This window comes from Anomaloglossus baeobatrachus, chromosome 5, assembly GCF_048569485.1.
Source record: "Anomaloglossus baeobatrachus isolate aAnoBae1 chromosome 5, aAnoBae1.hap1, whole genome shotgun sequence".
NCBI lineage: Eukaryota > Metazoa > Chordata > Amphibia > Anura > Aromobatidae > Anomaloglossus > Anomaloglossus baeobatrachus.
This window is the reverse complement of record NC_134357.1, coordinates 200,834,326-200,848,733: the sequence shown is the minus strand read 5'-3', so window position 1 is coordinate 200,848,733 and position 14,408 is coordinate 200,834,326. Positions and strand designations below refer to the sequence as shown.

Here is a 14,408-nt window from a genome sequence, read left to right as displayed (position 1 = left end):
AAGACATTAGCAGAGCACATCTGCCTGCATTGCACACTCCAAGTTTTTTAAACTCAGCCATTATACTAGCAAACACTCAGTGTACCTAGTGGCATCCTATACGTGGCTATTGGACTTTGCTATAGTCCCACTAGTGCCAAGACATTTGCAGAGCGCATCTGCCTGCGTTGCACACTCCAACTAATTATAACGAAGCCATTATACTAGCAAACACTCAGTGTACCTAGTGGCATCCTATACGTGGCTATTGGACTTTGCTATAGTCCCACTAGTGCCAAGACATTTGCAGAGCGCATCTGCCTGCGTTGCACACTCCAACTAATTATAACGAAGCCATTATACTAGCAAACACTCAGTGTACCTAGTGGCATCCTATACGTGGCTATTGGACTTTGCTATAGTCCCACTAGTGCCAAGACATTTGCAGAGCGCATCTGCCTGCGTTGCACACTCCAACTAATTATAACGAAGCCATTATACTAGCACACACTCAGTGTACCTAGTGGCATCCTATACGTGGCTATTGGACTTTGCTATAGTCCCACTAGGGCCAAGACATTTGCAGAGCACATCTGCCTGCATTGCACACTCCAAGTTTTTTAAACTAAGCAATTTTACTAGCAAACACTCAGTGTACCTAGTGGCATCCTATACGTGGCTATTGGACTTTGCTATAGTCCCACTAGTGCAAAGACATTAGCAGAGCACATCTGCCTGCATTGCACACTCCAAGTTTTTTAAACTCAGCCATTATACTAGCAAACACACAGTGTACCTAGTGGCATCCTATACGTGGCTATTGGACTTTGCTATAGTCCCACTAGTGCCAAGACATTTGCAGAGCGCATCTGCCTGCGTTGCACACTCCAACTAATTATAACGAAGCCATTATACTAGCAAACACTCAGTGTACCTAGTGGCATCCTATACGTGGCTATTGGACTTTGCTATAGTCCCACTAGTGCCAAGACATTTGCAGAGCACATCTGCCTGCGTTGCACACTCCAACTAATTATAACGAAGCCATTATACTAGCAAACACTCAGTGTACCTAGTGGCATCCTATACGTGGCTATTGGACTTTGCTATAGTCCCACTAGTGCCAAGACATTTGCAGCACGTCTGCCTGCGTTGCACACTCCAACGAATTATAACTAAGTTACATTGTCAGGGATATTTATTCTTTATTATTCTGCTGTTAATAAAGCTAGACCAGCACTGCAATCTTCACCACCTCTCAATTTTTACTACCACATTTTCAGTCCACAATCTTGTCGCAATCAACATGAGTGGCAAAATGACAGATGCTGGTGGAAAGGGGAAGAGGCGTGGTGGAAAAGGCAAAAAATGTTTTGTCAGTGGGGAAGGTGGCAAAGCTCCATTATCATCTGCTGAAGATAGACCATCTACTAGCAAAAGTAAGATGTCTACTACTTATTGTGGACAATCCGATGTGCTCCCTTTTTTACGGACACGAACAAGAGGAACAAAGGTAGATGATGGGCAAAAAAGGAAAATGCTTGAATGGATCTCAAGTGGTCCAACAAGTGCCCTCTCAGCCACTTCAAGTACCGCATCCAAAAAACACCATTCCTCTGAGTTGTCATCCCAATCACACTTGATTTCTCCCAGCTCTGAAGTCTCCATCAGCCCTGCACAGTATGGTGGAACTGAGATGGCTGAGTCTGCAGAGCTGTTCAGTCACACTATAGCCTGGGAATCAGAGGTCTGCTCCCAAGCTACAGTGAGTACAGAACAGGAAATGGTCTGCAGTGATGCCCAGAACCTTTGTGACTCAGATTCAGGCCGTGAGGACCAAGTTTCTGAGCATAATGTTGACCCTTTGTCACAAACTGTAACACCTGTGGTTATAGACAATGAGGAACATACTGATGAAGATGAGACGCAGATACCCGATTGGGATGACAACTTAAATATTCGGTCAGGGCAAGAAGAGGCTCGGTCTGAGGGGGAGGGGAGTGCAAACACAACAATTGATGATGACGTTCTAGATCCCACCTACTGTCAACCCCCAGTCAGGCACTCGAGGAGGTCAACAGAGGCGGTGGAGGAGGATGCAACCGACGACGAAGTTACCTTGCGCCTTCCTGGACAGAGTCGGAGCACTGGTAGCACGTCTACAACTGCATCCTCAGCCACCACTCTGCCTATGAGCATTATTCGGGGTGGATCAACAGGTCGCATGGCCTCTAAGCCTTGCCTAGCCTGGGCCTTTTTTCACATCGAAAAAGATCGCCCAACTCATGTGATATGTAACATTTGTCATGATTCTGTTAGTAGAGGTCAAAACCTCAGCAGTTTGACAACTTCTTCCATGAATCGTCACATGAATAAATATCATAAGTCCCGGTGGGAAGCTCACCGTGCTGCAATGCCGGCTAGCGGAGCGAACCATCCACCGCCCGCCCCTTCCAGTGCATCCGCGCGCTCTTCATCTTCTAGGACTGTGGGGACAGCTGTCACACCTGTTTTTCCACGCAAAACTTCCACCACTGTAACCGCAACAGGCAGTTTGCTTGTAAGGTCGTCAGTTGGTTTGGAAGGGGAAACAAGTGAGTGTGTACAGCTCTCTCAGACATCGATAGCACCAACGTTGGATGAAGGCAACATCATGTCTCCGCCTGCACTTTCCTCACAAACCTGCATTTTTCCAGGGACACCCTACTCAACACCGTCTACACACAGCAGCCAGATCTCTGTCCCTCAGATGTGGTCAAATAAAAGGCCACTTCCTCCGACCCATGACAAAGCTAAGAGGTTGACTCTATCCCTCTGTAAGCTGTTGGCTACCGAAATGCTGCCTTTCCGCCTAGTGGACACACAGGATTTTAGAGACCTTATGTCTGTCGCTGTGCCCCAGTACCAGATGCCTAGTCGCCACTACTTCTCTAAGAAAGGTGTGCCCGCGCTACACCAGCATGTCGCACACAACATCACCGCTTCCTTGAGAAACTCTGTGTGTGAACGGGTGCATTTCACCACCGATACTTGGACCAGTAAGCATGGACAGGGACGTTACATGTCGCTGACTGGGCACTGGGTAACTATGGTGATAGATGGTGAAGGGTCTGCTGCACAAGTCTTGCCGTCCCCACGACTTGTGTGTCAATCCTCTGTCTGTCCAAGTTCCGCCACAGCTTCTGCATCCTCCACCTCATCTGGGTCCTCCACCTCCGCCCCAAGCCTGCCTGGTCAGGCCACCAGCGTTCTCACTGCGCAAAAGGAATCACGCACGCCTCATTACTATGCTGGCAGCCGAGCGCAACGGCATCAGGCGGTCTTTAGCTTGACATGTCTTGGTAATAAGAGTCACACAGCTGAGGAGTTGTGGTCAGCTCTGCGGTCCGAGTTTAATAAATGGTTGTCTCCACTCAACCTGCAGCCTGGTAAGGCCGTGTGCGACAATGCTGCAAACCTGGGTGCGGCCCTTCGCCTGGGCAAGGTGACACACGTACCTTGTATGGCTCACGTGTTGAACCTTGTCGTGCAGCAATTTTTAACACACTATCCCGGCCTAGATGGCCTTCTGAACAGGGCACGAAAACTGTCTGCTCACTTCCGGCGTTCAAGCGCCGCAGCTGAGCGACTTGCATCGCTCCAGAAGTCTTTCGGCCTGCCGGTTCATCGCCTGAAATGCGATGTGGCGACACGCTGGAATTCAACTCTACACATGTTACAGCGACTGTGGCAGCACCGCAGAGCCCTGGTGCAATACGTCATGACGTATAGCCTGGGCCAACGAGATGCAGAGGTGGGGCAGATCACCCTGATGGAGTGGTCTCAGATCAAGGACCTATGCACCCTTCTGCACAGTTTCGACATGGCGACGAATATGTTTAGCTCTGACAATGCCATTATCAGCATGACGATTCCAGTCATTTACATGCTGGAGCACACGCTAAACACTATTCGGAGTCAGGGGGTGGGACAACATGAAGGGGAGGAACTACAGGAGGATTCATATGTGCAAGGGACAACAACATCACCAAGATCCAGACGTTCATCATCACCAACGCAGCAGGCATGGGACCATGGGGAACAGGGATCGACAAGGGCGCATAGTAGCAGGCGAAATGTTGAGCAAGGTGCAGGAGAACATGAAGAAATGGAGGACGAACTGTCCATGGACATGGAAGACTCAGCGGATGAGGGAGACCTTGGTCAAATTTCAGTTGAAAGAGGTTGGGGGGAGATGTCAGAGGAAGAAAGAACGGTTAGCACCTCTATGCCACAAACACAGCGTGGACTTGGTCCGCATGGCTGCGCAAGACACATGAGTGCCTCCAACATGACAGTCGTATTGTCAAAATTAGAAGTGATGATGACTACTGGATTGCCACACTATTAGATCCCCGGTACAAGTCCAAATTTTGTGACATAATTCCAGCCATAGAAAGGGACGCACGTATGCAGGAGTATCAGCAGAAGCTGTTACTCGATCTTAGCTCGGCTTTTCCACCAAACAACCGTGCAGGTGCAGGGAGGGAATCTCCCAGTTGTAACTTGACAAACATGGGACGGTCTCGTCATCTTCACCAGTCTACCCGTACCAGTAGGACCGTATCTGGTGCCGGTAACAGCAATTTTATGGAATCTTTTCATAATTTTTTTAGACCCTCTTTTGCAAGGCCACCAGAGACAACAAGTCTGACACATACTCAACGGCTGGAGAGGATGATACAGGAGTATCTCCAAATGAACATCGATGCCATGACTGTGCAACTGGAGCCTTGCTCCTTTTGGGCTTCAAACATAGAAAAATGGCCAGAGCTTTCCAGTTACGCCTTGGAGATTTTGTCGTGTCCAGCTGCCAGCGTTGTCTCTGAACGTGTATTCAGTGCTGCTGGGTGTGTGCTGACAGATAAGCGCACGCGTCTGTCCAGTGACAATGTGGACAGACTGACGTTCATCAAAATGAACAAGTCATGGATCCAGAAGGAATTTACTACCCCTGTGTCATCCTGGGGAGAGTAAATGCTTGTGGATTTGGAATGTGCTTGATGCAAATCAAAACATCCTGTTTGCAACTAGGGCCCAAGTGCTGCCACTGATGGGGTGGGTGTCTGTGTGGCCCAATTTTTGGAAAAAAGGGAGACTCCGCTTGGAGTAACCCTTGCTTGCTGTGTTTTTAAAAGAAGCCAAGATGAACAGAGCTGGGATCAGGAAAGACTTTGCTACCTACCCCGGTGTCATCCTGGGGACGGATAAGAATGGCGTATTTTTGAATGTGCTTGATGCAAATCTAGCTGTGAAGTGTACAACTGGGGCACAACTGCTGCCACTGAAGGGGTGGGTGTGTGTGGGCCCAATTTTTGGAAAAAAGGGAGACTCCGCTTGGAGTAACCCTTGCTTGCTGTGTTTTTAAAAGAAGCCAAGATGAACAGAGCTGGGATCAGGAAAGACTTTGCTACCTACCCCGGTGTCATCCTGGGGACGGATAAGAATGGCGTATTTTTGAATGTGCTTGATGCAAATCTAGCTGTGAAGTGTACAACTGGGGCACAACTGCTGCCACTGAAGGGGTGGGTGTGTGTGGGCCCAATTTTTGGAAAAAAGGGAGACTCCGCTTGGAGTAACCCTTGCTTGCTGTGTTTTTAAAAGAAGCCAAGATGAACAGAGCTGGGATCAGGAAAGACTTTGCTACCTACCCCGGTGTCATCCTGGGGACGGATAAGAATGGCGTATTTTTGAATGTGCTTGATGCAAATCAAAACATCCTGTTTGCAACTAGGGCCCAAGTGCTGCCACTGATGGGGTGGGTGTCTGTGTGGCCCAATTTTTGGAAAAAAGGGAGACTCCGCTTGGAGTAACCCTTGCTTGCTGTGTTTTTAAAAGAAGCCAAGATGAACAGAGCTGGGATCAGGAAAGACTTTGCTACCTACCCCGGTGTCATCCTGGGGACGGATAAGAATGGCGTATTTTTGAATGTGCTTGATGCAAATGTAGCTGTGAAGTGTACAACTGGGGCACAAGTGCTGCCACTGAAGGGGTGGGTGTGTGTGTGGCCCAATTTTTGGAAAAAAGGGAGACTCCGCTTGGAGTCACCTTGCGGTGTTTTACATGATTTTAGAAGGGCGTGCCATGCCTATATCTGTGTGTCCTCCTCTTTTTCCTTGTCCAGCTGTTTTGTTTTCGCATGAGTATATGTCCTTGTCACTTTCCAATGTGTTTGAGTTGTTTGTCACCTTTAGGACACCTTTGAGGGTGTTTTCTAGGTGTTTTTCTGTGTTTGTGATTGCCTGCCATTGTTTCCTATGCAGTTCGAGTTCGGTTCGTCGAACGTTCGACGAACCGAACTCGAACGGGAGGTCCGTTCGGCGAACCAACCTCGAGCCGAACCGCGACCGGTTCGCTCATCTCTAATGAAGACCATTCTATCAATGTAATGCATCGCCAGCAGCTGAGGTGTATTATGAGGATCTGCAGCAGCTGAGATGAGTATTATCGGGTTCTGCAGTAGCTGAGATGTGTATTATGGGGTTCTGCAGCAGCTGAGATGTGTATTATGGGGTTCTGCAGCAGCAGAGGTGTATTATGCGGTTCTGCAGCAGCTCAGATGTGTATTATGGGGTTCTGCAGAAGCTGAGGTGTATTATGAGGATCTGCAGCAGCTGAGATGTGTATTATGGGGTTCTGCAGCAGCTGAGATGTATTACGAGATTCTGCAACAGCTGAAATGTGTATAATGAGGTTCTGCAGCATAGAAGGTGTGTATGATGAGGTTCTGTAGCAACTGAGATGTGTATGATGAGGTTCTGCAGCATAGAAGGTGTGTATGATGAGATTCTGCAGCAACGTAGATGTGTATGATGAGGTTCTGCAGCAGCTGAGGTGTGTATTATGAAATTCTGCAGAATATCACATGATTCGGCGTGGATTTATCTTACAAATTTTCCAACAAAATTATTTGCAGCATTGCCAGCTGGTGTGAGCCCAGACTGTTCTTCCATACACTTACATTTATATCACCTCTCTACGAAGAGCAGCAGCACCTCATTCTCCAGATACATGTGCACCCCATAGGTGAGATCTGCATGTACCATCCATGATGTAATACCAGGGATACGGCATAAATGGTTGAAATCGGAAGACCTCTAAAAGAACGAGATCAAACGTGGTGGATTTGAGGTGCAGATTCTCCAGCACAAATTTGGAGTTTATTGTACATTTGAAGAGATCAATTTTATTAGGATATAAAAAAAATGGCCTCCTGTCCTCGTTTGTTTCCTGGGAAACTGGGTAAAAAATCAGTAGGGGGCACCAAAGGGCAGTTTTGCACAGGGCACTATTCAGGCTAAGGCCGGCCCTGGCGATACCATCCTGGCTGCACCCAACGGCTGCCCTGGAGAGTATCTCTGCAGCGGCAGCTAATTCCTGGTCGCACACCACGGGTGGCGCTGAAAAGCATCCCCCATTCCCATCCAACACTGCTCCTGGGAGAGGAATAATCACAGGAAGGGTCTGCGGTGGAGGAGGCCTAGACCCAGTCACCATTGCAAACAGCGACTTGCTTTCCAGGGACCCTTTGCCCTCCTTCCACCCCCCCTCGCATTTGTTTGTCTTTTCATGTAGCCAACGGGGCCACAGAGCCGGCTCAGGCCGGTCACAGCAACCCCAAGAAACCACTGGCCCGGTGACGAGTACCCTAGGTCCCGTGGGGCACTATAATCCCACAAGGGGAGGTGCCTGTTCAATATCCTCAGTCTTGTTAGTCAGTTGATTCTGTCTAGTAAATTGTCAGGTCACCCTATCTATCCCATCTGATCCCGTCCTGTGCATGGTCCCAGCCCATCCTGCCTATTGGCACCTGGTTCCAGTCCTGTTCCTGCATGTACCTGTTCCCATCTCATCCTGCCTATTGGCACCTTGTTCCTCTCCTGCCTTGTACTTAATCCCAGCCTGTCCTGCCTATTGGCACCTGGTTCCAGTCCCGTCCTGCCCATACCTGCTACCAGTCCGTCCTGCCTTGTTGATATTAGTGACTCTGTCTGTTCTGGCACTGCCATCTGTCTTGCTAGTAACTTTGCCTGTCCGTCCTGCTGGTGGTAGAGACTCTGCCTGCCCATCTTGCCTGTACTGTCTGCCTTGAACCACCCTGGTGGTCCCTGTCTGCACTCGAGACTCAGTCCTGTCTGCTCCTGTGTCCACCCCTGTCCTAGAGGTCAGCTGCCACAATCCCAGTCCTCTACCGCACTTAAAGGTATGCCTGGGGTCTCCCTGTGGTCCACTGGGTCCACTTCAGCTCGCCGCTTCACCATCCGTGGTGGCAAGCATTACAAAAATGATTGCATTTACACATTTTGTTATACAAGTTTATTTCCTTTGTGTGTATTAGAACAAAAAAACAGAGGTAACAAAAAAAGGCAAATTGGCCATAATTTCAAACAAAAATTCCAAAAATAGACAGGAAAAAATTGTTCACACCCTTAACTTAATATTTGGTTGTACACTCTTTCGAGTATATAACTGCAGTCAATTACTTCCTAAAACCATCAACAAGCTTATTGCACAGCTCAACTGGAATTTTGGACTACTCTTTTTTTGCAAGCTGTTCCAGGTCTCTCATATTTGAAGGGATGCTTTTGCCAACAGCAGTTTTAAGATCTCTCCACAGGTGTTTATTGGGATTTAAATCCGGACTCATTGCCGGTCACTTTAGAACTTTCCAGCGCTTTTCCATTACTTTCCAGATGCTTCTTGAACTATGTTTGGAGTCATTGCCTTACCGGAAAACCCATGATCTAGGAAGCAAACCCAACTTTATGACACTTAGCACAACATTGCCACCGAAAATTGTTTGGTAATCTTCAGATTTCATGATGTCTTGCACAAAGTCAAGTCACCCAGTGCCAGAGGCAGCAAAATAACCACAAAACATCTTTGAAGCAACACTATATTTGACTGTGCAACACTATATTTGACTGTAGGTACTTTGTTCTTTTCTTTGTAGGTCTCATTCCATATTCAGTAAACAGTAGAATGATGTACTTTACCAAGAAGCTCTATCTTGGTCTCATCTGTTTACAAGATATTTTCCCAGAAGTATTGTCTTACACAAGTACATTTTAGCAAACTGCAGTCTGGCTTTTTTATGTCTATGTGTCAGCAGTGGGGTACTCCTGGGTCTCCTGGAATAATATTTAATTTCATTTAAATGTCGACAGACAGTTCACGCTGATACTGATACACCCTGTATCAGCTTGCATTTCTTTAGAGATCAATTTGGGTTGCAGCCCTTCATCAATTTTTCTCTGCTATCCACGTCCTGGAAGATTAGCTAAAGTGCCATGGGTTGTAAACGTCTTGGTTATGTTGTGTAGCATGGACAAAGAAACATCAAGATATCTGAAGATGGACTTGTACCCTTTAAATTGTTGATATCTTTCCACAATTTTGATTCTCAAGTCCTCAGGCAGTTCTATTCTCTTCTTTCTGTTCTATATCCTTATTGTGGCACACTTAGACACACAATTGATTGTGACAACACAGAGATTGAGTAAACTTCTCCAATTTTTATCTGGTTTCAAGTGTTATTTTCATATTGCCCACACCTATTAATTGCCACAGGTGAGTTTGAACGAGCATCACATGCTTGAACTAACTTGTTTACCCACTATTTTAGAAAGGTGCCAACAATTTTGTCCTGCCCATTTTGGGGATTTTGTGTGAAATTATGTCCAATATTCCTTTTTTTCTATTTTTTTTCTGTTGTTCCCGTATACACAATGGAAATAAACGTGTATAACAAAATGTGTGATTGCAATAATTTTCTGGGAGAAATATTACAATTTGTGGAACAATTTCAAGGGGCAACAGTTTTAGCCATGACTGTATATACTATGACTAGATGGTAGGGCCATTTTTTTTACATTGCTAGGTGTTCCCCTCTTTTATGATTATTGTAGGAACATACTGGCCCACACTGGATAACAAAATCACACCACAATTCATGTCATGTCATGTAATTAGGAATTTGTGCTTAGTGTGTACTGTTTTTGGTGAATTTTAATATTTATAATAGGATATTTTCTAGCATCCTAAGTTAACTCTGGATATTTGGGCAAACAATCAACATTTTACTTCAAACTTGTGTAAATCACAAAAAAAAATAACATGATTTGTTTACATTGGGAGAATATACCATATAGGTGTATTCAGGTAATTATTTATTTATTTTTCAAACTTCACAAATCTTCAGCATTATTTTTTTATTTTACTGTGGATTAGCAACAATTTAGAAAATGTCCTACACTTGTGTTTCCTTCAAAAATCCAGGACAGATTTGTATCCTCTTTAAGTATACAATTCCTGTTCTGGCAACCTCACTCTGTGCTTTAGAAGAACGAGTTGACAGACAGCTAAACTCTTTCCCATCGATGCATTGACTTGGAAGCTGGGCGTCCTTTACAACTTTATTGATGAGATCAATGTAAAACGACTGTGCTATGTAAAGGCAAAAAAAAAAAGAGCAGAGATCTGGAGAGATGATCAGTATGCAGAATGTCTGTGTCCATGTAACTAAAATGGCTGCAGAAGAAGGGGGCAGAGCTAGACTAGTGCAAAGTCTGATGGGAAACTACATAAGCCTTGGTGGGACAATTTTCATTGCACAGTAACCAATGAAACATTAGATAAACAAGCTGCAGTAAGAAAACATTGTCAACAGCGCTGTTGGATAAGTTATCACTGGACAGTATCAATGTCAATTACTAAACTTTATCAGAAGACAACTTTATCACATATGCATTTCTATGGAGGCATGACAATTCCTATGTATATTTTACTCAATGGCAGTGTGAAAGTGGAGACTTTGAAAAACAACTAAATTGATAAAGAAGGCATATCGCAAATTTGTATAACTTTATTTATGCAAAGAAAAGAAACCTGGAATCCCCTTTCATTTAATGTGCTTGAAAATTTCACATGAATTCTTACCCATTTCCAAAATGTTCTTAGACCTTATAAGTTTAGCTAGATTTGCCAACAGTTGGGCAGCTTCACTGCTAACATCCTGAGAGATTGTCCTTAAAAGGTGCTGGAAGCAAACACAATATTTAACAACTAATTCAGTTAGAAAATTACAAAATGTCCATCAAGTGTAACTTTGGGAAGGGAAAAGACAAAGGGAAGGAGCACACGGAAAACCACAATACATGGTCCAATCTACCCAAAAAGTATTACTATTTCCTGCCCAAGTTTTAGATTCACTGGACAAAACATTCAGAAAAGAACGTTACACATTTACATATGCATTTATTTATTTTCTTCTAAATAAGTACCCAAGCCTTTATTGAAGCCGTTAACTGCTCCTGTTGTGACCAGATTTTGAGGTACACTGTGTGCAGAAGTATTAGGCAAATGACTATTTTAACCATATCATCGTTATGCAAATTTTCCACCTCCAAGCTGTATAAACTGAATGTTTATTGGATGAAGCAGATTACGTGATGTGTATTTGTGTAATGAGGGAGGGTGCGGCCCAAGGAATCAACACACTTTTTCAAGGAGTGCAGAATTATTAGGCAGCTTGTTATCCATTTAGGCAAAATGGCCAAGAATGAAATGTAACTGATTAAAAAGAAAAAAATTGCTACAAGTCTTACAGAGGGATACAGCACTCTTGAAACTACGAAGATATTGGGGAAGTATCAAAGAACTGTAGCGCCCCTGAGGCCATCAGGGAGCTACATGGTACTGCATCCCCACCGGGATGCAGGGCCTACCCCCTAGGGACCCAGAAAACCAGTGCCGGTAACACACAAACACTCCAGAAAATCCCTGTTTTCCCCCAATTACCCCCCTTAGAATGGTACAAGGCTAGGGTCGGACCAATGGATGGCCGCCTAGAGGTGGAGCCAGTCCACTAGACAACCAGGTGGGAGGGGCAGACAGTGGACAGTCGAGCAGTGACAATGAAAGTGAGCAGACGAACTGACAGGAGTATGACCTGAGGGCCCAGGCGGTTAGTTGCCGGTGGAGTATGGTGGAGTACTCGCGGAACTATGCACCAACGGGGTACAGAATCCTAGGTCAGGCAAAAGCTCCAGGCAGACCTGAATTAAACTTTGCACAGTGAGGGGACCATCAAGGACCTCACTGACCTTGAAGTTCGGGACTCAGTAGCAAAGGGAGAACCAGGAACAGGACCAGAGATTCCAACCCCATAGAGTTCACGTTATATGGACTGCTGAAGAAGACAACCAGGAGGGGACCCACCAACCAAAGACAGGTGCAGGGGAAAGAAGCCACCAGGTCACTAAAACGGCACTGGGACTCCGGGGACCTGCAGTTAAGATCAGCCAGCCTCGGGTGACCAGTTACCAGCTTGCAATGAGTAAAAAGAACCAGTTACACTGAACTCCCATTGTGGCTTACCTTCTTTCAACATCCACCTGCAACACCTATCCTCTGGGGCCTGGTCCTGCTTGTGGAGGGCCTAACATCCAGGCTGTGATTAACACCAGCCCCAGTAGTGAACATTGTGCAGCGGCGGCTCCATCCTTATAACCGCAAAACCGCAAGTGGCATCACGTATAAACTTTATTCAACAATTCCCTGTAAATAATCCCCTTTTCAAAAAGCAACCAGGGCACGGAACCAGGCAACGGCCACCAAAGTGACATTCCCCAGTTATACACTGCCCGGGACCGAGTACCCCATAACCCTGGGCAACACAGAACCATCAAAAGTTTAGTTGCAAATAGGCACCAGAGTCACAAAAAAACATGTTGAGGAAAAAATACACACATTAACTGCTAAAGATTTGAGAAGATTCAAACATGCAGTGAACATTAAGCCGTTATCCATTATCCCGTGCTATCAAATTCAAGAGCTACAACCTCTCTGGAGTGTTCAAAAATACAAGAGCCTTGCTTGATTCATCAAGCCAAGCAATTTTCTTCACCGATGTGGATAAGGGGCTGTGATGGAGTCAGAGGCTCCTGATTCATGATAAGGTGCATGCCCCTTTATGAATCAACTGTAGATTGTCAAGAGCACCACGCCAGAAATCTCGCTTCAGTCAATGAATGGAGTAAGATTTGTGGCATAAGAAACACCACAGCTAGTCATGCCTGATTGAACAAAACTTTTATGCTAGAATTCTGGAGTAAAAAGCTTTGAAAAGTCACTCTCAACTCTGACAAAGTGGGCTCTCTAGGCAGAGATATTCAATAATCAGCATTGCCCCAGTCGGAATTAGCTAGTAACAGAATGTCATATGGGGGTTCTAAGAGTTACATATGGTAAGCTTAAGTTCTGTTATGCTCGTTACCATAGACAAGTGCAAGAGGTATAGACATACTTGTTCGTCTTCTCACTGGACGCCATATATGGAAAAGTATTTTTTCTTTAGGATTTTATTCCTGTGATTTATCACATACCATTTATCCTTTTATTTTAGACATAGGATCGTAACTTCTTGATCTCTTATACCTAATGGTGATGTCCATTTTCAATTGAAGGTGTATTCTCCCATTATGATATAGGTGGGTGTATGCTTGCTGTACTCACATTATAAACATTATGCATTTTTCTAGCCTAATAGGTCCTGTGTACGTTGTAATGCTTTCTTCATGCATCTCCAGTAATTATTATGTGCAATATAAGATGATCTGTATATCCACTGCATCAGCCATTTTATGATGCTTATTGTGTAAAAAAAATTTTGTTGGTTTTGTCATACCATGTACTAATTTCATTTTCATTTTTTGTACTCTTTATAATTTTTCTGTTAGATAATTCTATCCTTGATAACGACCGACACGGTTGAAATGTTGGATGAATTAGTCTTGTTTTTTGCACTAATAAATTGATTCTGCATTCAAGAATACTTTTTCATGTCCTCATTCCTCTTAGTGTGCCACAACTATTACTATTTTGATTGACTCCTATTTTTTCTGGGCACCTAATTTATACACAGTGAGCCAGACATATTCGCTTTCTAAGGAAAAAATACACACATTAACTGCTAAAGATTTGAGAAGATTCAAACATGCAGTGAACATTAAGCCGTTATCCATTATCCCGTGCTATCAAATTCAAGAGCTACAACCTCCCTGGAGTGGTCAAAAATACAAGAGCCTTGATTCATCAAGCCAAGCAATTTTCTTCACCGATGTGGACAAGGGGCTGTGATGGAGTCAGAGGCTCCTGATTCATGATAAGGTGCATGCCCCTTTATGAATCAACTGTAGATTGTCAAGAGCACCACGCCAGAAATCTCGCATTCCTTGTGTCAAGCCACTCATGACCAATTGACAATGCCAGAAGTGTCTTACTTGGGCCAGAAGAGAATTACCTGGACTGTTGCTTAGTGGTCCAAGGTGTTGTTTTCAGATTAAAGTCAATTTTTCATTTCATTTGGAAATCAAGGTCCCAGTGTCTGG

At 44.9% G+C, this 14,408-nt stretch overlaps 1 protein-coding gene across 1 annotated transcript in view; it reads right to left on the bottom strand.

Annotated features, from left to right (window-relative positions):
- COMTD1 (catechol-O-methyltransferase domain containing 1) overlaps window positions 1-14,408 on the bottom strand; it is a 366,090-nt gene that overhangs the window by 176,839 nt on the left and 174,843 nt on the right. Inside the window, exon 3 of the mRNA XM_075347317.1 lies at window positions 10,957-11,056. Coding sequence (XP_075203432.1) covers window positions 10,957-11,056 — 100 coding nt within the window. The remainder of the gene's footprint in view (window positions 1-10,956; window positions 11,057-14,408) is intronic.